This window comes from Gopherus evgoodei, chromosome 6 (assembly GCF_007399415.2).
Source record: "Gopherus evgoodei ecotype Sinaloan lineage chromosome 6, rGopEvg1_v1.p, whole genome shotgun sequence".
Lineage (NCBI taxonomy): Eukaryota > Metazoa > Chordata > Testudines > Testudinidae > Gopherus > Gopherus evgoodei.
Genome location: NC_044327.1, coordinates 29680091 through 29706866, shown reverse-complemented (window position 1 = coordinate 29706866; position 26776 = coordinate 29680091). Strand labels below are relative to the sequence as shown.

At 40.9% G+C, this 26776-nt stretch overlaps 1 protein-coding gene across 10 annotated transcripts in view; it reads right to left on the bottom strand.

Annotated features, from left to right (window-relative positions):
- The window catches only part of CCDC171 (coiled-coil domain containing 171), a 274485-nt gene that overhangs the window by 185289 nt on the left and 62420 nt on the right, over window positions 1-26776 (bottom strand). For 9 of the 10 annotated variants that reach the window (XM_030565906.1, XM_030565904.1, XM_030565900.1 and 6 more), the window contains 5 exons: window positions 24243-24345; window positions 14722-14828; window positions 11947-12036; window positions 8987-9187; window positions 1661-1828 (listed from right to left, as the gene is read on the bottom strand). In XM_030565906.1, the coding sequence (XP_030421766.1) occupies window positions 1661-1828; window positions 8987-9187; window positions 11947-12036; window positions 14722-14828; window positions 24243-24345 (669 nt within the window). The remainder of the gene's footprint in view (window positions 1-1660; window positions 1829-8986; window positions 9188-11946; window positions 12037-14721; window positions 14829-24242; window positions 24346-26776) is intronic. The other variant, XM_030565903.1, reaches the window with a different exon arrangement.

The following is a 26776-nucleotide window of genomic DNA, read 5'->3' as shown; positions in this document are numbered from 1 at the left end:
AAGTGATAATGAAAACCAGAGATTGCATTTTTATGTAATGTTTTATTTGAAAACTACAGCATTACTTGTATTTTCTGAGTATTAAAACAATTTAAGAGAGCTTTACTGTACACGATGCCTCTTTTCACAGGCAAGCTTGTTAATTTTATGATGCATTTCAACGAGCAGAATAAGGGGTATAACTTGCGATCAATGCTTTAGCTGTGCAACTTCTATTAAAGCTAAATGGAACTGTGTTTTCATTCAAGAATGTATCTCAAATAGGCATGCCTGCATTTTTCAATACTGAATCTAAACGTATGGTCAATATTCTTTTCTATACATTGTACAGAATTGCAGGTGAAAAAATCTCCGCTAAGAGATGCAGCAGACAACACTGCCTGTTAAATTTTAAGAAGCTGATGTGTCTGAAATATCACTGAGAACACTTGTTGGCCCATATCAGCTACTGTACAGACGCTCGCCGACTAACGCAAGCATGCTGTTCCGGAATGCCTTGCGTAACTTGAATTTTGCGTAAGTCAGAAACGTAAACCCAACAATTATGCAAACAAACAAAAAAACCCTCTTATTTCTAGCTTATGAAACTTTTTCCATAAGTGCGGATTTGCGTAAGACGGGTTTGCGTAACCCGGGGGGGCGTCTGTACCAGTAATTTTGTTGTTGTTCTCTTTTCTCTGAAAGGACAAAGGAGGTGTTTCCTCCACATCTAATCTGCATGATCCACATCTTTGTCTAACCAAACCCTGTTTATGTTTTCCATTGACTGCTGGGATATTTACTAATAGTGGCGGAGTCAAAATGATTAACTGTAAGCAACCCTGTTCTTGAACTTGAGCCAAAGAGAGTGTTCATAAGTCCAACAGATGAGAAACTCATGGAAGTTTTTCCCTTCTTGTCCCTCAGGAGCAAATGTCAGCATAGCCAAGATCTGGAATCTTTCTTCTAGACCACAGAAACAGTGCTGACCCGATCAATGGAGCCAGAACATGAATGGAAATCCTTAGGAGCAGCATATGTTAGTCTACTGAGCCAGTTTAATTTATTGTAACAAAACAGATTTCTGAAAAATATGTTTCTTTTCAACAGACTTAGCCTTATGAAATATGAAATCACCCATAAAAGTATTCTGTGTTCCCCCAAACAATTTTTTTATAGTTTTGAAATTCATAATGCTGGTTCTACATGAATTATTTCAGACTATAAATGCCATAACCAAATAATCATATTTTTAAAAAACAAGATTTTGATTCACAAGCAAATAGTTTTAAGTTGATGCTCCTGTATTTTGTTTCTCTTTTATGCTAAGATAAAGAGTTGGTTTATTAGTATAAATGACTAAGTTCTTTGAATTGCTTCATCAGTAAGATTAATTTATTTTCTTTTAATTAGGTCCCTGTGGCTAATACTGGCTAGTAGTATTAGCATGTCCTGCACAGAAAGTGGAGCTTAGAGACTTCATACAGACTTCAGTCACATTTTCATGCCCATAGCAATGGCATCAAACTGAGTTGTAGACAAGCCATAATTACTGGTATTGAATTATTAACATCCAAATTCTTTTTGAAATAAGATGAATGTCAGTCCCTTTTAATGATACTGTGATGTGGACAAATGTCACTGAATTTAATAGAGGTATCTGACGCCTGAGGACAGTTACCTTCTCATTAGCCCTGCTGAGGTCTAAGATCAGGGCATCAACATTCTCCTGCAAGATTGCACAAAGCTCAGGCCAGGAGAATTTATCCAGGATGCCTTCTGGTTGTTTTATAAGCACACAGCCTGCTACCAAATGCTGATATAAAGTATGGAGGAAAGTTAGCTTCTCCTGTGAGACACAAAAAGAAAAAATAACTGTTGTATATAAATATTAGACTAGCTCTTGACTCTAATATTAGACTCTACAGAGATACCCCATGCACACAAGTCTTATGTGTTCTGTACACATCTAAAAAGACAGAATTATTCATATTCTGAAATTCTATTTCAATTTCAAGTGAACCATTCCTAATGTGTCCAAATGCATTAACAAAATCAGAAGAGAAAAAGATTTTGTAAACTGAGTTTAATTAGATATAATGTATAAATACGTATTTCCCTACAATCCTCAGGATAGTAAATACCATGACCTGTAATAAATATTTACAAAATTGATTTCTTCATTTCTTTAACTAAGTATATGAAATTATTGTGTCATTTTACAGGTAACTAATGTTTAAAATCTCTCCCCACCACCACACACATTTATTCCACTGGACTGAAGTTCTATACAAATTATATCTGCTTCCAGTATATAGCATAACATAACATGTACAGTATATATTAACAAAAAAGTTAATTAGCATGGCAGCACAAAATTTGATTATACAAACACCAAATTAGATTTTTAAAACAGAAGCACATTTTTTAAATAATTTGATTTGATGGTTTGTTCTTTACATGGATTATATGTGAACACCTAACTGTACAAAACAGGTTTTTATGAGCATCAGTTAAACTCTACAAGCCTGATCCTGATCTCATTTACATAAGATTTTACACTACAGCATACTGAATGGATTTCAGTAGTGTTAGTACTTATTCACACCAGAGTGAGATCAGAATCTGTTTGTTTATCTATTTAGTCCATCTATGAAATCTAGCAACTTAAAATTAAGACAAATCAAAGATGATTCCACCACCACAACTAGGGCTCTGATCCAAAGCCCATTTAACCAATGGAACAATGCCCACTGAAAGCAATGGGTATTGGATCGGGTACTAAGTCAAGAAATCATGAGACTTCATGAAGGTATTAAGGACTCTCCCTATCTCCCCTCAACCCCACTTCCAGTGCAACTGCAATTACTACTGTGTCTTGGGGTAATTTTGTTGTTTGTAATTCATAAGACTTTTAAGCAATAAAACATTTTATAAAATGTTACAACCTAATCTTCTACTGTCCTGGGAACAGTTTAACTATGTCACCATTGTTTCTTTTTTGCCTGAGCTGTGATAAACCAAGCATGATAATCAGCCCTTTGGTGAGAAAAAGAAATCCCAAGTCCCAGAATCAACTCACACATGTTGATCTCAACCACAAGTAGACATGCTGACTTCACAATACAGTCAGGCTTCTAGTTTCCTTTCCTTTAATCACTATCTGATGTGTAGAACAATTCCAACTGCTTCATGTGGACACAATTTAAATCCCAGACTGTAAGAAGGGTGGAAAGAATGTTTCCTTTTTACTTAGTTTGGCATTTGTGATCATAGTTGCTGGAGTAAATGAGCTCAATATGCAGAACAATTGAGATAAAGAATATGATTGATACAGCTAATGCAGAACTATTTTATGTGGAGGAAATTAAAAGGAAGCAATTATTAAGATCAGTAAACAACCAAAAGAGGAAATCTGGTTTTGAAGTAAAGCTTCATGAAGTAATTACCACATATAGCATACCACAATCAGCCAATACACAAGGTACTAACCTGTTCTGTAACTGTTGTTCTTCGAGATACGTTGCACATGTCCATTCTACTTCAGATGCTTGCATGCCCAGTGAATCAGAATCAGAGATTTTCCCCTTAGTGATACCTATTGGGGCAGCACATGAACCCTTAGGGCTTTCACGCTGCTGCAGGGTGGTAAAAAAGGGGCGAGGTCACCCCTACCCTCCTTAATTCTATCTGCCCACACAGAAACTCCAATATAGAGGGAAAGGAGGGTGAGTCGCAGAATGGATGTGTGCAACACATCTCAAAGAACAACAGTTATAGGAGAGGTTAATAACTCTTTCTTCAACTGATTGCACATAGGGCCGGCTCCAGGCACCAGCCCAGCAAGCAGGTGCTTAGGGTGGCCAAGGGGAAGGGGCGGCACATCAGGCTCTTCGGCGGCAGGTCTCTGAGTTCCTCTCGGAGGGAAAGACCTGCCGCCGAATTGCCGCCAAAGAAGAAAGCAGCGCGGTGGAGCTGCTGCCGATCGCGGCTCTTTCCCCCACCCCCCCACTGACACTTGGGGCAGCAAAAATCCTGGAGCCAGCCCTGATTGCACATGTCCATTCCATGCCATGCCATGTGACTCACAAGCAGTTCAAACTGGAGGTGAGTTTCAGAACAAGGATTGAAGAACTACTAGTCCAATGTGACAGGATGCTGGGCAAAGTCTTGCTGATTCAGGCCTCTGTCACACAGCTCCTATTTAGGGGAATAAATTAGAGCTGGATAGATGTAACCTGGCCCTAATTGGGGAAGCAGAAACAGCTGCCGCCTAATTAGCCTGAGGCTGTATAAAAGCCTCAGAGGAAGGAAACCAGAAGAGGGGAGAGCAGAAAGAAAGTGAAAAGGCAGGGAGTTGAAGCAGGGAGGTAGCTCTTTCCTCCCTCCTGCCTGCAGACAATGAAGGGACAACTGTACATGGTGAAACGGTGGTGGGAACAAGTCTGTGAATAAACTGCACCAGTGGTTACTAACCCCAAGGTCTCAGAGTGACTTTGTGGTAGGAAGGACTTGCCACACTCTGCTACACGTGGGGGCTTGTCCAGGATCCCGTGCCAGAGCAAGTGTTTGGCAGCCTGGAGACGGAGGAGACCCTGCAATGGCTGGTCAAGCAGCAGCAGGAGGTGGTGCAGAAGGCAATGCAGAGTTTTCAGCAAGCCTACAGCTGGAGAGAGAGGCCTCACTCACCTGGCAAGCAAAACAGCAGAAGAGCCTGCAGGACTTCATTTGGGAGCAGGATGGCACCCAACAACAGCTCCCGCAGAAAGTGGTGAATCCCGCGGGAGAGAATGGCATTTTGGCACCGGGCTTAGGACTGTGTAAAATGGGCCTGACAGATGACCCCGACGCCTTCCTAAGCACATTTGAGCGGGTAGCCTCTGGGGCTGGATGGGACAGGGTAACCTTGGCTCTGTGACTAGCTCCCTACCTAGCCAGCAAACCCTAGGCAGCCTACATGGCCCTAAGTTAAAAGCAGGCCAGGAGTTATGAGGCAGTTAAAGCAGACGTCCGGTATTGGGTGGGGCTGTCTGTGGAGAAGTACCACCAAAAGTTCCAGTCAGTGAGGTGGATGGGGGGGAGGGGTTGTGGCTTCAGGTTTTTGCCCAAAAGTTAATGGACTGGGCCACCCACTGGCTGAGGCCTGACGCCCAGACAATGGGGGAGATTATGGACATGCTTGTCCTAAAGCAGTTTCTACACAGAGTCTCCCTGAGAACATAAAGGTGTGGGTAAGGAAGCACCAAAAGATTATGGTCGAGTCGGCTATAAAGCTTACAGGTATACAGAGGCGGACTTCCCCAGGAAGCAGGAATGGCCAAGCAGGGACATGGAGAAGGCCTGGGGAAACCCCGCCTGGGAAGGGCCAGGAGAACAAACGGGAAGACACCCAAGGGGCTCCCACCGGGTCCAGACCAGTTGTCTGCTGGCAGTGTGGATGACTGGGACACAAGAAGGGGGACTGCCTGCACATAGATTGTGGGGTGAAATAGAAGGGTAGGCACATACAGCAGTTTATTAATCAGACAGCCCTGCCCTTGAACAAAAGAATAGGCACTTTCTGTTGAGACCAGCAGCAAACAGGCCTCTGTGAGGGACCCCCTCCACATGCATTTGAAAAACAAATTTCACAATATCCAACCTGAGAGATAACTTCTGACCTCTGATGAATGAACTGCTTGGGTGACTTGCCAGACTGTTCTGAACACCAGGAAGATGTGGAGTTTTGTGGCATCAGCTTCCCAAGATACATCGCCTCTGATCTGGCTCCTCCCTGTTGCACAGTACATTGCCAGTATTGTCCAGGAGGTCTTGGGTCTCTCCCTTGACATGAGGGAAAAAAGCCCAACAGACCAGATGAATAGCCCACAATTCCCACATGTTTATGTGGTCAGCCAAATCTTGATGAGACCACAGATGTTGAGTTTGTAAGTTTCCTAAGTGAGCTCCCCAGCTTACAGAAGAAGCATCTGTAACCACAGTCAATGTGGAAAGGGAGGGACCTAGCCACCAGACAAACGACCAGTGTACTCCTGCAGGTACTCAAATCTGCATGTCCAACAGGTGATGAGCCAGAGAGTACACTGACTTTCATCAGCTCTGCATCTTTCTGAGACAATGTCTGGCATGCCGACACACATACATGCAGGTGACCATGTGTCCCAGTAGTATGAGGCAGTTTCTTACTGTTGTGACTGTATGGACTTTGAGATCTGAGGAAAAGTTTAATATTGTGTGGAAATGGCTTGAGGTAGGAACATCCAGGCTACTGTAGAATTCAGGATTGCTCTGAACTGGGAAGTAGACGGACTTGTCCTCACTGATCAACAGACTCAGAACACTGAAGAGGGATTGGATCCTGTATAGACTGGAGCTTGGCCCAACCTCTTGCCAGTAAGTTGTCTAAGCAGGGAAATACTTGCATCCCTGCTTTCCTTAAGAATGAAGTCACCACTACCATGCATTTTGTAAATACTCATGGGGCAGCAGCCAGGCCAAAGGGCAGGACCATAAACTGGTAATGGGTGTTGTTGATCAGAAGTTTTAGGAGTCTCCTGTGGCTTTAATGGATAATCACATGGAAACGCAACCTTCAAATTGAGAGCAGTGTACCAGTTGTCAGGATCCAGGGTGATGATGGAGGTTAGGTTGGCCATGAAAATTTTTTTTTGTATATATTTGTTTAAATTTTGCAAGTCTAGGATAGTTCTGAGACCTCCTTTTGCCTTTTAAATCAGGAAGTAATGTGAACAGAAACCTTTCCCTCTATGGAAAGGGGGAACTTCTTACATAGACTATAGAATTTGCTTTCCTTTTTAAAAAAGGACTGTAAATTCCCAATGATTTCAGCATGGCCCTCAAACCCTAGAGACTGTGGAGCTTATCATTTGTCTTCTATGAGAACAGGGTAGGACCTTCAAAAGGGAGATGCTGGATAGCCTGCTGGACCTCCTGTGGGAGCGCAGATAATTGAAACCATGAACATTTGTACATGGTTACTGGAGATGCCATGCTCTGGCTGCTGAATCTGCCCCATCAAAGGCAGCTTGCAGAGAGGTCCTAGCCACCAGTTTGCCCTCTTCTAAAACATAGAATTCCTGCCTGAACTTCATTACATTGTCTCAGAAGGAGAAGTTGTATCTAGCCAGTAAGGCTTGCTAGTTAGCTTTAAAAAACTGTAAGCCAGCTGTGGAATAAATCTTTCTACCAAAAAGGTCGAGTCTCTTTGCATCTTTGTCCTTTGGGATACAAGACCATTCCCGATGCACTCTTTCATTCACTGCCAAGGCAACTAAAGAGCCTGGAGAAGGTTGGGTGTAAAAATGTTCATAGCCTGAGAAGGGATATAGTACTTCTCTCTGTCCTCTTAGCTGTCTGAGGAAGAGAGGATGGCATTTGCCACAAATATTTTGTAGATTCTAGAATGGCTCTGTTTATAGGTAAAGCCAACCCTGTATGTTCATCAGCCTATGGGAAGTCTCCTGAATATCGAAGCAGCTACTCTCGTTAGTAACTCCTAACAGTCATCCTGAACAAGTGAAGTAACCTCAGACACTTCTAGAGAATCCAGCATCAAGAGGAAGAACAGATCCCATGGTGCTATATGTATAATTCCAGTGCCTTCCATGTCAAGATATTTCCATGATGCTGCTGTTATTGTATCAAAGGGGTCAGAACTGCAGTGTGGGTTGACAATCCTCAGTGAGCTGGAGTTGACAATTCTTGATGAGAAGAAATCAGTATCAGGGAGTACCTCTTTCCAGATAATACTCTATCTCCCAGTGGCTTATTAGTGGACAGTACAGGGAACCTCAAACTTCTAGAGGAACTTGGTTTCTTTGGGGAATGCTATTCTGATGTTCTGTGCTTCTTTCTCAAGAACAGAGAAAGGGAATGGTGCCTACTATAAGATGCAAAGTCCAGAGGGACACTCCTAACTGAGGTCGAAGTATGCAGGGCCTGCCCCAAGAGGTGGATGCAAGTGGCCTCCATAAGAAGGTAATACAGTCTCATCTCTGTCCTTTTTTGTCTGGGATCTGAAGTCCCTGCAGATCTTGCAATGATCTCAAATGTGCCCGTCTCTGAGGCACCTTAGGTACCTGGAATGAGAGTCACTCACCAGCACAGATTTTTTGAAGCTGCACAAGACTTATAGCCCAGAGACCAAAAAACATCCCGGTACCTGTTCCCTTTGTATACTAGGAATCAGATCAAAGTTGTAATAGAAAATAAAGAAAACGTACCCTAACAAGTACTACTATTTGCAGGAGGAAGATAAAAATCCATGAAGTGGGAGAAACCTCGGTCTGCAACCTGACACACTTCAACTACCAATCATGGATGATAAGAAGGAATTAAGGGAGGGACTAAGCAGCTTCCCTTTATACCCTTGTGCAGTGGTACAAGAGTGCTAAGGATGTATGTGCTTCCCTAATGGGTACTGCTAAGAGAAAGTCTCCAGCCCTGGTGCACTGGGCACACACATCTGAAATGGAATGGACAGGTGCAATCACTCCAAAGCAGCACAGGAAACACTAGTTGGTAGTGGGTGAGCAAAATGACATCAATTCCATGTTTGCTATTTTGGAGGGGGGAGGGGTTGCTATTTGAATCAGTAATGAACACCAAGAGATTCTAAATACAAAATGTACATATTTACTTTCAACTAAGTAACAAAAAACAAAAAACAAAAAAAACAGTACCCCAGGCATAACTCTTTAAATAAATGTATTTGCCCTAAACAATACTTGCTAAGAGACAGATATTTTAAAATGTAAATGACCAGAAAGGTTAAACTGTTAACTTATTTTATAAAATGGAATAAAAGAGAATTAAGACACTTGAAAATTTTGTAGATACTAAAAACACATTTCAAAATACGTATCTTAAAATCATATTTTGAAGATAAATCTGTTAAGACATAAAGCAAACATCTGATGTATGTAAATGTACAAAGCTAAGATTAAATAAAGGCTCTTTTCGACAGTCATCTGGTCTCTGGTAATACCTCAGTATCCTTCTGGTAAGCCCTGGTAAGCTTCTGGATTTCATTTTCTGATTCTGTGGCACAGACTTTCTCTTTCTCCCAGCAGTGAAGTACATTCTGCAGTTCCATTTTTAAAGTGCCTATTAAAGACTCTCTGTCTGCACACTTAGTGCGTAGATGATTTAACTCTTCATTGGCATCAGCCAGGTTATCCTGAGCTTCCTACAGAATAGACACAAACTGAAAGGTTAGCAACAGTTTTACACCATACAGCATTACCTCAGCCAATGTTCAGTATCCTTGGAAGCAAAGAGCTATATAGAGAGATTTTCAAAACAACCTAAAAGAATCCATCTGCTTGCTTCTAATGATAGACTGAAATTAAAATTTGATACTGTTTTCCTCTGGGAACAGGGGAATAGTGTAGGGCAAAAGGACAAGTCCTACAGAATTATTCCCTTTTCTCCCTTTCTACTCCATCTCCAAGGTCAAAGTCTCCATAATAAAACTGCCTTCCTTTTGGGGCTGGGTTCGTCTCCTTACAGAGAGAATATACAGTGTTCCTTCAATTGAAAATCTGACAATATAAAGATACAGCCTCCTATAGTTATAAGGAACTGGGTGGCCCTGGTAAAAGGATACAGTACTTTTCTTCTGTAGATCACTGGTTCCAATGCAGCCCAGACTGGTAGCAACGAAAGACTGCTATCATCTTGTTTCACATTTAGTGGTCAACGTGAAATCAGAAATGGTACCAGTTGGTACAAATGTACCAACCAGCACTAAATCTCAGAAGACTTTCACAGCAAGAGGTTGCCTGCTAGGCGAGAATAGACAAACATGCTCTACCTCTTCTGTGAGCAGAGAACTTCTACTTCCAGGACTGGTAATCTGACATCTTTCGTGACCACCAAGTTCATACGACCAAATCAACTTAATACTGAATAGTGAAAGCATTTTGTTGAAAAGTTTGCCTATAGATTTTTAGATCATAAAATCACGTTTGTCTAATTGTGAAGTATAGTATCAGTTGTTTACTAAAGGTACTCATCACAATTGTATTTTCATATAATTTCTTAACAAAAATATTCAAATCCAAGATTAGGGCAACTTTCTTTAAGCAAGCTCTACCTTGAAGAAAAAACTAGGCCAGGTTCTGTGCTGAGTTACACATTAAATTGAATTTCTACAGATTTACACCAGTGTAAACTCTGATCAGAAACTGGTTCACTATCTCAAAAGATTGCCTAATTAAAAAAAAATAGTTGGTAGAATAGGTCTCATATAGAGTAGACATCTGCATTATAAAAAACTGCAAAATTCTTTAGGATGCTTTAAAAAAAATGCATTGTGGCTGAAGCAAGAGTCTAGGAGGCAGAAATCAGGGCTCTATTGTCAGGTCTGCCAACAATTTCCTGTATATTCCAGGGCAAGTCATTTGGGCCCTAATCCTCTAGGGTGCTGAGCAGTCTCAACTTCTAATGACTTCAAGGGGAGAAGTTGGTACTCAACACCTCACAGAATCTTATTGTTCATTAGTATCCTCCTCTACTCAAATCAGGAAAGTAGTACTTTACTTCACAGGGGTGTTCTGAATCAAAATTAATTAATGTTAGAAAAATTCAGTTCATAAAATGGAAGGCCACTGTGTTACTACCAATGAATGCTAACAGTCTCTCAATAATAAATTGAAACAATGAAACACAGTAAAAGAATTTGAGAAACCTTGGGAGTGGCCACACTCAAATTTGGCAGGAATACAAAATGCTGCCAGTTGGAAGACAGAGTTTAACAGTGACCTTAGGACTTCCCTCAGTCCCTGATGTACCCAGACATGACACATTACAAAAGAGAGACAAAAACAAACTCTAATTTGAAAAAGGTTGTAAAATCAGAACTCCAGCTATCCATGAGAAGTGCTTGGCTTAGAGATCAGCAATTTCTTACTAGCAGTAATTTAGGCCTATAGATCTCTCCAAATGTCAGGATTACCTAATATTTGGCGGGATTATACACAAAATTTGGCCATAATATCCATAATAATTTCACTGTTATCTGTTTTTACTGTAAGTTTTGCACATTTCATACTATGACTTTAAACTTTACAGTTCTGTAACTGATACCTTCCAAATGCTTTCAGATGAGCTCCATATACATAATCTAAATGTATGTGATCAAATTTCCCACAGGTGCAGTCACTGAGATGAACAGAGGTCCATCCTCAGCTTTCTATTGGCTGTTTTCTATTTCTAATAGGCAATCTTTTAAGATAGTGAACCAGTTTCTGATCAGATCTATTGATCTGTTTACATACCCCTCAGTAAGGTTGTGGAATGAATATATTCTCATTCCTGTTTGTCTGTTTTTTAACATGTGGCTGAACCACTGTATTTTCCCCAGTAATACTAGAAAACTTTATTCTGAAACAAATCTGACCATTACAAGAAAAAGAAAAGTGAATATTTTAAAACTGAATTGTATTTTCATAAATAAGTGAATGAGTACTTAAGCGACAAATGTGAAAAATTATCAGAAAGTTGAGCCGAAAAATATTTGAGGATAAATTTCATATGCACATTTTATGCATATAGAACAAAATATGAAAAACTAAAAGCTAGCAGAAAAAAAAATGTTCAGGATGACTTCAACACAGAAGAGCTACCCTTCCCAAACAAGCAAGCACGAAATGATGAAGTAAGAGGACTACTCAAGGATCAGATCATCTGTTTAAACAAATATTACTTCACTAATGCAACCTTTGAAATGTTCACATAGGTAGGCTTATAACATCTGTAGGCTACAACCATTATAAGGAAATATGACCTTGCACAAGGTTTGACATTCTACTCAATAAAGAGAAGTGATACAAACACTTATTTTGAGATAACAGAGATAACATATCATCATGCAGATACAATCTAAGTGAGCCATATCAGAAATATATGTAGTATGCTAAGAAGTTACAGTTCATAAAAATATACCTTAAGATCTTGACTTTGAGACCATATTTTTTGTTTGGATGAGTCAATCTCTTTTGTCATCTTTTCACGTGAAGCTTTCATTTTCTTTAGCTGAGGAAAAAGAAACAGTTGGGAGTTACAGGAACTTAAACGTAAAATAATATTTTCTATACAAATGTAAAACCAGAATGTATTAGAAAACTCCTCAGACATCAATTGTAAACAATGTAACAGATTACCACTAAACAAATTTGATATATTAAATATTAATAATGATATTACAAATAAATAATAGCAGTAATAACCCCAAACCAAAATTCACTATTGCTTTTGCCCATGAACTCCCTAATATCTGGGGGGGAGAAAAGTTTTTGAAGTGTGCAAAAAAATTTAAGACATCCAGCTCCCAATGACTTTCAGGAAGCAAGTTTCAAAGTCAATGGCGCCTCCCAGAAAATGCCCTAAAAGCAGCATCCTCCCTCTTAAACTGAGGGGACTCCAGCTCATGCATTTCTGCTGATTGCAACAATAGGAGCATAACTCAAGGAGAGGCATAGTCTCTCAAGTCCCCTAATCCCAAACTATTCAGGGTATTACAAGCAACTACTGATGATCTTGGAGCACTGGAGTTATGTGCCCTCTTCCAGATGCACTTTTCTGATAAATAGGTGGCCACAATATGCGCTAGCTTCCTTTTCCAGTGTCAGTGTAAAGGTAATCTAATCCCGAGTGTCAAAAGGTACAAATAATGGTAGTCACGTTTGTATGCGAAAGATACAAAGAGACAGGCAGAAAACAACAATCTTGGTCATTGCTACTACCTAACCAGCCAGGAGTTGCTCAGAACTCTATAGTTCATCTAAATTGTAAACACTTTACAACTGGCCGCTGCATGTCTCCCTCAATCAGGGGTGCTAATATAATCCTTGCCTACTCTATTAGTTGCTTTCCCCAATTTACCAAAATTATTTCTATCTTTTCCATATTGTGTTTCAGCCAGCCAGACCTCATCTACTCATCCCCTGAACTCACATAGACACGTGAAAGTGAATGCTCTAATTTTAATATTTACTAGTCTACAGAAATTGAGAGTTATTAGCTCTTATATTTATTTAGTAAATTAGAGCTAATATAATGTCACAAGTTCAAACAGGTCCAGACATATGTAAAGCCAAATAATTAGTTACATCCATCTATGTGTGGGGTCCTGACATAAGTCTATATCCTACAAAACTTAACAGAATTAAACAAGCCTAAAATCATAGCGCTGCATACAAGAACAAGTTATTTTTATTGGATGGTGTTCTTGATAATCCCTGAGAGTTTTATTCTAATATTAAGAGTTTTATTACAAAACATGTCTAAGGACAAAATGCACAAAAAGCCAGAAGCAGCGGCATCTATGGGGAAAAATCAAGAAGGAGAGAACACTGCCCTTTCTGTGTACCACGAGGGCATTCCATGGTCTCTGGCTCCGCATGACAACTTCAGGGTCTGTCACATGCAGTCCTACTGGGAAGTCTTGTGGCAGGTCATCAGCTTGCGATTTATTTTCCTTGACAGTTCATTCTTCTTTCTGTCAGAGTACTCGCTTTGCTTTGTTAGCAGCCACCCCCTTGGCCGCCCCACTGCTGTCTCTGGCACTTTTTCACAACAAAGCACATTACTAAGCCAAAGCCTGCTGAGTAGACTTTTCAACTGTGCTGAGAATCATGTGACATTCATCCTCCCAATTCACTGCAGTTAATGTGCTCCTAGTTATTCTTCAGCTTCCAGACCTGGGCCTCATAAGAGATTCATAAACTACTAAACACACTGCAGTGAGATAAGATAACCAGAGACTTAACAGTGCTTGCTGTTTACAGAAGTATAATTATTTCTGTGTTGACTTATTCTTGTGCCTCTTGAACAAATCTCAGAGGACTTGAAGGAGATTATTTTTCCCCAATAAAAACAGTAGAGTGAATATGATTTATTTCAAATGTAATGAGTGGCTGGATAAACAATATGTTTATCAAACAAGAGACAAAGCTTAGGAATAGAAAAAAAAATAAAATACTGACACATTTCAGTGTTTTGCCAATTTTATGTACAATTAAAGGACTTTGAGAAGATCTAGTTAACTGCTCTCTTCTGGGTTTAAACCTATAAATTCATAAAACATTTTAAACCCAAGAGAATTAACCAAATCACATTAGCAATATAAATAAGAAAAATAAATACAAGACAGATTTTTCAACCAGTAACTAAAAGCCTCTAAGATTGCATGAAAAATATATTTTTTAAAATAGAAATTTTTGTTACTGTTCTTTTTTACCTTCAGAAAAGTATAATGCAGATATCTCTTCCTCTGTATGACATAAAAAAAACCCCAAACCATGAAATTTAACAAATCTTCATCAATAATACAACTGATCTCTGAAAATAATGTCACTTTTCTTGTGGGGTTACTCACATTTACACAACTGATACCAATGCATGTTAAAATTCAAGTACTACATTGCATTTTTAAAATACTTACATCACCTTTTACCTAAAGCCCTGGATGGAGGATGGGAAGTGTCATAAGTTTACTGAAAACAGCTCAAAATAAATATAAAAAAGAGTTTATATATTTTTAAGTGGAACTTTACTGTAGGGAAAGCTTAGGATTAGTAGTGACAGATTATTTTTTTTTAGTATCCATGTAGCTGTCAACTCAACATTCCCAATCTTTTGACCTTTGTAACAAGTGAGGAATACGTACTGTTGCAGGCTGAAGGCTATATTTATGGAGCCAAACAGCGCAAATGTTACCTCATTAGATGTATCTTCCAGCTTGTTTTGGTAATCTGTCAAGGTATTCCTCAAAGTCTCAAGGACAACAGAGAGGCTTGGAGGTTTATCTTTGTCCTTGTGACTGCCTGAAGAAAAATTACAGAATGAAAATAAAGCCCTTGAAGTCACAGAGAGACAGAGAACTGCTCAAACTGGAACAGAGATATTAAAATTAGTTAGGGCTGCTACAGTGACAATACAGAACATTGAACAGCAGTCTTGTTCTCCCTACGGCATACAGTTTCATGTCAAATATAGCTAAATAACTGTTTGTATGAGAGCTGTTGTACAACCAAGTTGCAATCTCCAGTTAATACTTGCAGTTATCATCCAGGTAATGAACTCTATATCCAGTTTGAGGTATTTAGCTTTAGTGATCATTAGGTCTATATGTCATTCAGTCAGATCACCAACCATTTACACTGCACAGAGATACACTTTACAAAAATATCTTGTATTAAGTTAAGTAGATTGCACTTTTCCTGCATTATTTTGGTGTCTTCTGACCAAGCGTGCATTTTGTAATGTAGTAATACATCACTTACTCAAACCTTTGCTGAGCCAAAGATCACATGACGTTGTTATGCTTGGAAAGGTCTTAAAACTCTTTAAATGTTCTTGAATTCCAGTCCAAAAGGAAACATAGATTTTTTATTATCTGTCTGTGCATTCCTACATAATGTTCCAATTACAAATCTTAAAGCTGATATATCCAATATATGTATTTATTAAATCCTTAAGCTACAACTTCCACTCTAGTTGACTTAACTGGGGTCTTATGCACAAAAGTAGTTTACACTGTTGCCTTCAAAATGATTTCTGAAAACAAAGAACAATTTTATATCGACCACGTATTCATAAGTTGCCAACTGAACAACAGCAATAATAACAATAATTATATCATTTGCATATCACCTCTTTCCAGAGATCTAAACTCCCTTTATAAACATGAAAAAGCCCTCAATCCCTAGTATTGCCCTTATTTTGCAGAAGGAGACACTGAGGGTATGTCTACACTACGGGATTATTCTGATTTTACATAAACAGGTTTTGTAAAACAGATTGTATAAAGTCGAGTGCACACAGAAACACTAAGCACATTAATTCAGTGGTGTGCGTCCATGTACTGAGGCTAGCGTCAATTTCTGGAGCGTTGCACTGTGAGTAGCTATCCCGTAGCTATCCCATAGTTCCTGCAGTCTCCCTCGCCTATTGGAATTCTGGGTTGAGATCCCAATTCACGATGGTGCAAAAACAGCGTCGCAGGTGATTCTGGGTAAATGTTGTCACTTAATCCTTCCTCCGTGAAAGCAACGGCAGACAATCATTTTGCACCCTTTTTTCCTGGATTGCCCTGGCAGACGCCATAGCATGGCAACCATGGAGCCTGTTTTGCCTTTTGTCACTGTCACTGTATGTGTACTGGATGCTGCTGACAGATGCGGTACTGCAGTGCTACACAGCAGCATTCATTTGCCTTTGCAAGATAGCAGAGATGGTTACCCTCCCTATTGCACCGTCTGTCGTTGTAAATTGGCGATGAGATGACGGTTATCAATCATTTTGTACCATCTGCTGTGGTCATGGGTGCTCCTGGCTGGCCTCGCTGAGGTCGGCTGGGGGTGCATGGACAAAAATGGGAATGACTCCTCGGGTCATTCCCTTCTTTATGTTTTGTCTACAAATATAGAGTCAGTCCTGCCTAGAATATGGGGCAAGTCTACTAGAGAGCCAGAGAGCACAGCCGCTCTGGGTCAGAGCCCCAGAGATCCCGCAGAAATGATGAGCTGCATGCCATTCTAGGGGGTGCCCCTGCAACAACCCCACCCGTTGCTTCCCTCCTCCCACACCCCTCCTGGGCTACTGTGGCAGTGTCCCCCCATTTGTGTGATGAAGTAATAAAGAATGCAGGAATAAGAAACACTGACTTTTTAGCGAGATAAAGTGAAGGGGAGGCAGCCTCCAGTTGCTATGATAATCCAGGGAGTACAGAATCTTTTCTTTAGACACAAAAGGGGTGGGGGGGGGGTTGATGGATCTCAGGCTCCAGCTGCTATGATGAGGATGGTTACCCAGAATTTTGCACTGTCTGCCAGAATGACAGGGAGTCAGGGCAGGGAGTCATTCCCATTTTTACCCAGGCGCCCCCGACCGACCTAATCGAGGCCAGCCAGGAGCACTCATGGGATGAGGACGGTTTTCCACCATTTTGTACCGTCTGCCATAAGGAAAGGAAGGGGAGGGGATGCTGCTGTTCAGCACCGCAGCACCGCATCTACCAACAGCATGCAGTAAACACATGGTTACGCTGAAAAATGGCGAGAAATAATTTTTTTCCCTTTTCTTTCATGGGGAGGGCGGGGTGGTAAATTGATGAGATATACCCTGAACCACCCACGACAATGTTTTTGACCCTACAGGCATTGGGAGCTCAGCCAAGAATGCAAATGCTTTTCGGAGACTGCGGGGACTGTGGGATAGCTGGAGTCCTCATTAACCCCTCCCTCCCTCCAGGAGCGTCCATTTGATTCTTTGGCTTTCCGTTATGCTTGTCAAGCAGCACTGTGCTGAGTTCCTACTGTGGCCTCTGTCTATCATAGCCTGGAGATTTATTCAAATGCTTTGTCATTTCGTCTTCTATAACGGAGCTCTGATAGAACAGATTTGTCTTCCCATACAGCAATCAGATCCAGTATCTCCCGTACGGTCCATGCTGGAGCTCTTTTTGGATTTGGGACTGCATCGCCACCTGTACTGGTCAGAGCTCCACGCTGGGCAAACTGAAAATGAAATTCAAAAGTTCGTGGGGTTTTTCCTGTCTACCTGGCTAGTGCATCAGAGTTCAGATTGCTTTCCAGAGCGGTCACAATGGTGCACTGTGGGATACTGTCGATTTGCGGCCACACTAACTCTAATCTGACATGGCAATACTGATTCCAGCGCTACTCCTCTCGTTGGGGAGGAGTACAGAAACCGGTTTAAAGAGCCCTTTATATCGATATAAAGGGCTTCGTTGTGTGGACGGGTACAGGGTTAAATCAGTTTAATGCTGCTAAATTCAGCATAAACGCGAGGTGTAGACCAGGCCTGAGAAACAAAGATGTTAAAGAACATGATTTTCAGAGATGCTAAGCACCAACACCCACTGCAGTCAATAGAAGCTACAGTTGCTCAGCATGTCTGAAAAAAAAATCAGACCCTGAGCAACTTTTTCAGCATAACACAGCAAGTCAGGACACACAGACTGTGTCTTGTATTCTAAACCTATCCACCAGACCAGGCACAACTTTCTATAAAACTATAGTTGCAGGAGCATTCTATCTTTTGACTATTTTAAAATCTTAGTTTATTTTTTTCTAATAAAAAATGGAAAGGTAAGTATCACTTAACCAACTGTGAAGCATTAAACAAAGCCTGGCTTTGGATACTCACATGGAGCACCAACTGCAGTCAATGGAAACATCACACATGCATGCAAAATCAGAATATTGCCGACAACCACTTTAAAATTGAAATTTGAAGAGTAATTTTCCTCTTTTAATCACTTCAGGAAGTACAGAAGAGGGCTTTAAGAGATATTTCACTCTTGGACACACTAACTTTTCACTTTTATTTCTTAGTCCATCTTTATTACCATAGTCACACTTTGTGTTAAAACACATGCTGATTTGTGTTAGGGCTTAGAGCGCAAATTGCTTTATCCTCTGTTCCTGGAAGTTGGTGAGAATGCTATTCTAGGGCCAAATTCTGCACTATGATCAACACAAAATTTTCCAGTTAATTCAATGGGATGGGAACCGTTCATGTATATCCCTGGGCATAATTCTGTTCTAAGGTTATTGTTATCACAGTCTATTTTGGTCACCTTTTCAACATTAAGAAAAAAATTACACTAAAAATAAATTATGGACTAGATATGCCATCCTTGCTCTATTATTAGTATTACTGTAACACCTAGAGGCCACCTCAACTTAAATAAGACCTAACTCTGATTCCCTGCTGTCTGGTTCCATGGAACAGTGCAGGGAGCACACAACATAAACTAATCATCACCCCTTTGTGGGGAAAGCTGCAGGCAGGTCCCAGTTGGGCCATGAGATAGAAAACAAAATCAAGTGCTTGACTGTAGCAAAGTGTGGAATACTATGACATCTTAGAAAAATGCCAAATTCTACAGTGCTCTTATTGAGATGAATGGGTCAGTTCACACTGTGTAAAGCTATTCTTGCAGGTTCTCTGCTGACTCAGGTGGGCAATACTCCATGAGTTTACACTTGTTCGTGCCAACCCTCAAAATGATAACTGGGAATTTTTTAATCAATATAATTAATATATAATCTATAGACCAGTCTACACAGGTTCATCTCTAAAACCTTATGGGCTAGAAATTATTTTTTAAATGAAAGCTAATATTCTGGAGTACAGTTCTGTGATTGAAATCGCAGAATATATCCCCTCCAAAGTATCCCACACATGGTACAAGAAGTATAACAAGATGAACTGATGAAAAATTATCAGCTAAATTTCTTGGCTTTAAAAGTGACCATGTGCGTGCGTGAGACTGACTTTTTGCTTTATGAAAAATTGTTTACGTTTTCCTGCTTGCTTTTACTTTAGAAATATCAGGTGTGTCAAATCTCCTCTTGTTTTGCTAGAGAAGTCCCAAGAAGAACCCAAAGAGACTGGAAGATCTCTCCTCTCAGCCCTTAAGTGAAAGGACAGGACTGATGAACCTTTAACAAAACAGCATTTCTTTCAACTAGTTGACAGATGTTTGAATTAAACAGATGTTTAAAAGCAAAACAAAAAAGACATTTTAAAACAGTTTGTCACCACAGGAAAGTTATATTAGTGTAAGATAAGGTCTGAATTTAAACAGATACTATATTACTGTTAATAATAATATTACAGTTATGTCGCTTGGGAAGGGGGTTAAGTTAAACAAAAAAATTACTCTTATAGTGGAGTAAGTGTCCACTTGGGTGGTTAAACTGGGATAACTATACCTGTATAACTGGTAAAACTTTGCCAAGTAGACAAAGCCTAAGGCCATGTCTACATCTAAAATTTTGCAGCGCTGGTTGTTACAGCTGTATTAGTACAGCTGTATAGGGCCAGCGCTGCAGAGTGGCCACACTTACAGCAACCAGCGCTGCAAGTGGTGTTAGATGTGGCCACACTGCAGCGCTGTTGGGCGGCTTCAAGGGGGGTTCCGGGAACGCGAGAGCAAACCGGGAAAGGAGACCAGCTTCGCCGCGGTTTGCTCTCGCGTTCCCGGAGCCACCCAGCAAACCGCAGGGAAGGAGACCTGCTTGCTCGGCGTTCCGGGAATGAGAGAGCAAACCGGCAAAGGAGACCCGCTTTGCCGCGGTTTGCTCTCGCGTTCCCGGAGCCACCCAGCAAACCGCAGGGAAGGAGACCTGCTTGCTCGGGGTTCCGGGAACGAGAGAGCAAACCGGGAAAGGAGACCCGCTTCGCCGCGGTTTGCTCTCGCGTTCCCGGAGCCACCCAGCAAACCGCAGGGAAGGAGACCTGCTTGCTCGGCGTTCCGGGAACGAGAGAGCAAACCGGCAAAGGAGACCCGCTTGATTACCAGAGGCTTCCTCCTTCCACGGAGGTCAAGAAAAGCGCTGGTAAGTGTCTACATTGGATTACCAGCGCTGGATCACCAGCGCTGGATCCTCTACACCCGAGACAAAACGGGAGTACGGCCAGCGCTGCAAACAGGGAGTTGCAGCACTGGTGATGCCCTGCAGATGTGTACACCTTCAAAGTTGCAGCGCTGTAACTCCCTCACCAGCGCTGCAACTTTCTGATGTAGACAAGCCCTAAGACTCTCTTCCCTTCTGTTCAGGTTTCAATATGTCAGAACCCCACTGCTTCTCAAGTTCTCCAACACAAAGAGAGAACTCAATGTTTGACACTTTTTTGTTGTTAAAGAGTGGTCTTTAAAATACCCTTTAGAAACCAAAATTCCTTGAGGCCGTTCTTTTTACATCATAAAGAAACAGAAAGAACACATTCTTTTCCCCTTCACAGGTCATCTTTAAAAGAGCAAGCATCCATTCCAGCAACATTTTTTTCTCATGTTCTGACAGAGAACAGTCATAGCAGGTGCAGAAATGTGATAAATCAGTCTCTCTCAGGTATGGCCCACGTGAGGAAGTTCTGAGGCACTACTTCCAGGAGTCAACCATTGGGAGTTTATCATCAGCTGAGTATGTCCGCAGTTGATTCTCCTTCCCTGCTATGTAACTGGCCACTAGGAACATCTAGTAGGACTATACCAACTCTCAATCCTTGAGCAAGGGTGCTGGAACAATTTTTATAGTGGGGATGCTGGGAGCCATGAACCAAACTGTAAGCCTTGTATATAATGGGAACCACTTAAAGCAGGGGGCGTGATAGACCCCGAACACCTCTAGTTCCAGCACCTATGTCCCTGAGGACTTTGTTTTTCAGTACTTGCTGATGTTACACTGCAGTTCCCAAAATATGATCCATGGATCACTGGTGGCCCATGAAGCCCTTGCTGCTGATTTGTGCAGAGCAGTCAGATAACATCGTGCTAGCGCTCCTAATATCCAGTTGGTTTCTACATTAGACCACAAGGAAATATTAAAAGCTCCAACTTTTTGTTTTTATTGGTCCTAGATTTTCTGCAAGTCCACTTCACAGAGCAATAGTGTCTCTTTGTGGGCATGAAAGAAATAATAGAAGCAGCAATATTAGACAAACATATACAAGAAGAAGCAGCAGCAGGTAAGAAGAAAGCAAGCCATCTTTGAAAATATTACAACACGATCAATTGAAAAGTGCAGCGAACCTGCAAGACAAACTGTAGAATTTTACTGTTTGTCTCCCCTCAAACTGGACCAGCACTTTTGAGGTTTCAGTGTTTGCTGTGAGGACCCACTTGCAGCAGCAAATCAGACATTCTGCAGAGGAGCAACTCTCTACATCTGCTTTTGAAGCTTTAAAAGTTTTTATTTTTAGATGTCTTATTTTTAAAGGTGGGAGTAAATAAAATGCATTAAAAACAAACTACTGAATTCCCACTAAGAGGGAAACACAGGATCAGATCACTCCTTGTGATACTTACCATCAAGGGTATGAGAAGAATGGAAAACCTGTTCAAAGTACTATAAATTGCTTATGAACTGCCCCTTAGTAGCAGCAGCAGATCCCCCTCCCTTTAACCCTGCAAAAGCTCCTTATACAAGAGAGGCGCCATAGGCTTGAGAGGAGACTGGGAAAGGCTGCTCTAAATGGCACAAAATCCCAGTGAACCTATGGGGAAATACCCATAGGAGTTAATGTTGACGCTTTCAGCATTAGTTCTCACCGGTTCCCACTATGCACCTGGAAACTGACTGCGAGGATTTATCTGGCCCAAGTGCAGGTGAGGAGGTCATAGCATCACAGTTCCAGATGAAGCCATGCTTTTATGGGAAACAGGGGAATCCACAGAAATATCAGAAAGGAGTCTAGTGCTCTTCCACTCAACTTTGCCTGTCCAAAGCTTTTTATCTGGAATGACATTTGTCACAGTTCAGGGCAACTGCACCTGTATTTCCCCACAGTGGTTCAGCAAGGGAGTTCATTCTCAAGGATTCCAGCTCCCCAGCCATTGCCTTTCTGGTTGGAAATACATGTTTCTCTCCTTTCTGACTGGTGTATTTCTAGGCTGCACAGTTCCCTGCCTTCACTGTGTATTTCCCAGCACAGACAGGTTGTCCAAGGACACCTGCTTGCTTTCTCTTTAGAGAGGGATACAAGTGTAACTACTACAGATATAAATTACCATACAGATTTCTATGCAATCCTACTTAATTCTTCAGGTAAAAAGCACTACAGAGAAAGCACTAAAAACAATAAAAGAACCTACACTCATGCTAATAAAATTACTAGAATTAATCACAACCATAACACGGATTCTGGCTGGCCCAGTCCTTCTGGCCTTACCCTAAGGATTGGGGCCCTCTGTGGACCAGGGATTTGCGGATCAGAAAGAAGGCCATATGCTAGTTTAGAGCCAGGCTATTTATCTAAAACCCCTTTCTTAAATCGGTAGTTCCTGGATAATTCACTTTGAAATAGTATATGCACACCTTTCTATGGGGGGTAGCTTCTTTAAAGATGTTACAACCTGAGTCAATTTGCCTAATCATCCTGTTGTCCTTCAGATGGAAATACATACAATTCCACAATACAATACACAATTACATTTTTAATACAATGAACTCCAAACATGTTAAAACTAATTCATTAAGGTTTAAGTTAATTCAGAAAAGTTCATTCAGGATATTGCAGGAAATTATCAGTCTGTCACAACATTATTTGGCCAGAAATGCCGAGAAAGTAAAAGGAGGGAGGAGAGAAAAATCGATGAAAGGCTGCCACATCATCCCTCAATGTATCTTGTTGCTAGATATTGCAGAAATGCAGATATAATTTATATAGCACCACATAACACATTAGGTTTAACATGAACTTAAAAACAAATAAACCCCTTTTCTGAACATGTTTTACCTTTTTTTGTAAAAAGTAATTCCTAAGATTATTATAACAAAGATTAGAGGAAAATATTTCTTTATGTATTCAGTTCATTTCCTGTGTGTGATTGACAGCACTTTGTGAATACTTTGTTTGTTTGACTGGTTCCCTTGTATAGGTATGTGCATTTTTCATGCATCAATGAGAAATTATAAAAAAAAATAAAAAAAAAATTTTCTAAGAACATAAGATTGTAAAAAAACAAAAACAAAAAAAACAAACCACAAACACACACACAAAAACTGACAGGGGAAATAGCAGGCAGCTGTAGTATCCAAAACTACTTTTACCCCCTTTTTCAAAATAAATTTACTAGATTTCAGATTAATGGTGTCTCAATAATTACTGTTTATCTCAGTCCCCATCTCAATTGTAGAGTACTATGTTACAGATAATACCATATAATGCATATGGTAGAATGACACTAAATTATCAATTCCAGATTTATATATTAATCAGAAAAATATTTACCAGTATGCTGTTTGAAATTAAATGAATGCAACTTAGAGTACAAAGTACCGCTATAAAGAGAACTGTGTAACATCCTGTGTCCTACATAACCTTTGTGAATACGTGACCTTTAAGTTGCTGAAGGTTGCCTCAGAATTTGGCTCAGTTGTCAAAACATCTGTTCCCCTTGCAGGTAGACTGTAAGGACTTTTTTCTCAGTTGGATTTAGAGCACAGCAAGTAAGCCCTTTTCTGACCGATCAGAGAGATCCCAGCACTTGTAAATCAAATTCTGGGCTGACAACAGCAGGTCCACATTCCCTCACCCTTTCTCAGTTAGAAGGCCATTTGACTGCTGAGAGAACTGCTCTTATCATGTCATCAAATCAAAGCATGTTGAGAAGAGGGAATGCGAGAGGCATCTGCAGAATTCCCACAATGTAGTGACTTTGGAACATTGACAGATGCATCTGTCATTTTATACCTTCAACTAACCTGCTGTCAGCTGGCTTGACATAGTAAAGCTGTCCAAGAGTAACTCCAGTTCTCTCACGTTGTTTTCACACATCTCTGTTAGGAAGGCCTGGCGTTTCTTGGCCTTTATTTGACAGGGGGATGGGTGAAGGAAAAAAAATATTAAAGTGGTAAACAAAAAAAAAGACTTGTTACAATTAACAGTTCTACTGTAGGACAAATTATATAGAGAGACACATTGCACATCATTACGTTTTCCTGAAACCAAGTAGGTACAACATGATAGTACAAACAGCTAAAACAGTGTTTCAGTGTGGACTTAACATGCATTTGGGATAAAAAACCAGGGAAGGGTGTGGGGGGGCCCTTCAAGTAGTCAGAATTAGTAAATGTTCGAAGAGTACAGTAATTTTCTCTTCCTGCCATAAAAATAGTTATCTGCTGCCTATGTATACAAACAACAAGGTTAATTGTTGCACCCAGCAAGGACATCTGGAAAGGCACAATGCTTCTGACAAGATGGGATGGAAATCAAGGATCTGCTGCTCTGGAAAAGCCCATATCTACTGTAGTTGTAATCTGCCAAGTGCAATTGTTAGCTATATTTTCCATGTTAGATAGTGGTTTCTTCAATCTCAAAAACTCTGCTTTCTAGTTAATGTCCCAGAAACAACAGAATAATGGAGAACACTTCAACTCCCAGCACTGGATTTTCTTTCGATAAGCTTTTCACTGGGGGACCTTGTGTGTAGGCTGTTGTTCAAACTACAGGGCTGGTCCTATTTCAAGGGACAGCTTAATATTAAAGTGTCTGAAAAGATTTGGAATGAAATAAAATTTCAAATAGTTATGTCACTATTATTGTTTTTTCTTCAAAGGGCAGCCCTGCATCCAACTTGAGTAGACAGGCTGGGCAGTGGGCAGATCAATGGGAGAGGCACTCTTCCCACAAGCAAGTCTAATAGTTGCACAGACAATCCACAAAGGCTGCTTCAGCCCATCAGCTGATTTAGCTCCATACTCCACTATTACTGGGGTAGAGTGGGAGGATCAGCACAGCAGTAGGTCCTGTGGCCACACACTCCATCATCACCTCACATTACACTTCTCCCTCCTCTGTGCAGCAGACCCTGCAGTCATGAAGGAAGGGCTAGACTTGTAATTGCAATAGTGTAGATAAGTAAACTTAGTATGTAGTTACAAATATTGAGGTAGCATATGACATGTTTTCTTTTCATATGAAAAATATTTTAAAGAATATTAATAAAATGTGAGCTTAATATTTCACTCTTAGTTCAGGAGCACATTAAGCACTTGACACTGGCCAAATATGCACTCAGTAATGTCAGGAATGATTCCGAGCCCACAGCAAGTCTCTGGGCATCTTAACAAGTGTAGCTGGCCTGTTCTAGGCTGCTTGCTTGGCTGCACCACCTCATTGGCGGGACGAGTCAGCTGACTAGCTCTTAAGCCCAGCAGCAGCAGTTCAGCAGCTGCTCAAAGCATTTGCACATGGCTGTGATAGCTCCTTAGCCTGCTTGCCCCAGCCTTACTCCCACCTTGTTCCAGTCCCGCTCCAATCCTACTTTTAATTCTGACCCAGTTCTGCCCTTGCCTCGTACCTTATCCTGCCCCTGCTTTGTCTCACTCAAGGTAACCCAGCTTGATGCTCAACTCCAATTTCTCAATTCTGACTTTGGCTCTGACCCTCGGCTCTGGTATTTGGACTCTGACTCCGGCTCTGACCCTGGACACCTATTACTGGCTATTGACTCCTGCTCCAATCACTAGGCATGACCACCCACGTCCCGATCTCTGACAATTAAGCTTAAATTTGTTAATACTGTACAAGTTAAGCAAGAGCCATGGCCATTCACTGTCATTGGCTATATTGGGATATTCACAGGAATACTAAGGCCTCAATCCAGCAAAGCATTTGAGGATGCACTTTAAGCATATCTCACTTACTTCACTCTGGTACATCCAGATTGAGTAGAATATAAGGCCTGGCCTATACTACAAAGTTTTGCTGGCCCAGCTATGTACGCTAGGAGTGCTGGGGGCGGGGGGGGAATCACACTGCTAGCTGACACAGCTATGCCGACAAAAAACCCTGTTTCATAGATGCAAGTATGACAAAATAAGAGTGCTTCTGTTGACGTAGCTCGTGTCATTTGGAGAGGTGGTTTAGCTTTGCTGGCAGAAGAACTCCTGTTTTCCACATTAGGGGGCTCTTGTCAACACTGCTATTTCAGCATAACTATACCAGTCAAGGCTCTGTAATGTAGACATTCCCTGAGTATATTATATTAGTATTCTGTTAAATATTAATCTGCCAAAGGAACCCTCTAACTTTAGTTACTTAATTTTTAAAACATATGCTACATATGCATATAGTAGCATTTAAGAACTCAGTCCGAGATGAGAAACAATGGGTATTTCTACACTGCGATTAAAAAACCTGTGGCACCAAGTCTCAGAGCCTGAGTCAGCTGACACAGGTGCTGGGTCAGCATGTGGACTTCAGCCCAAACCCAGGCTCTGAGATTTCACAA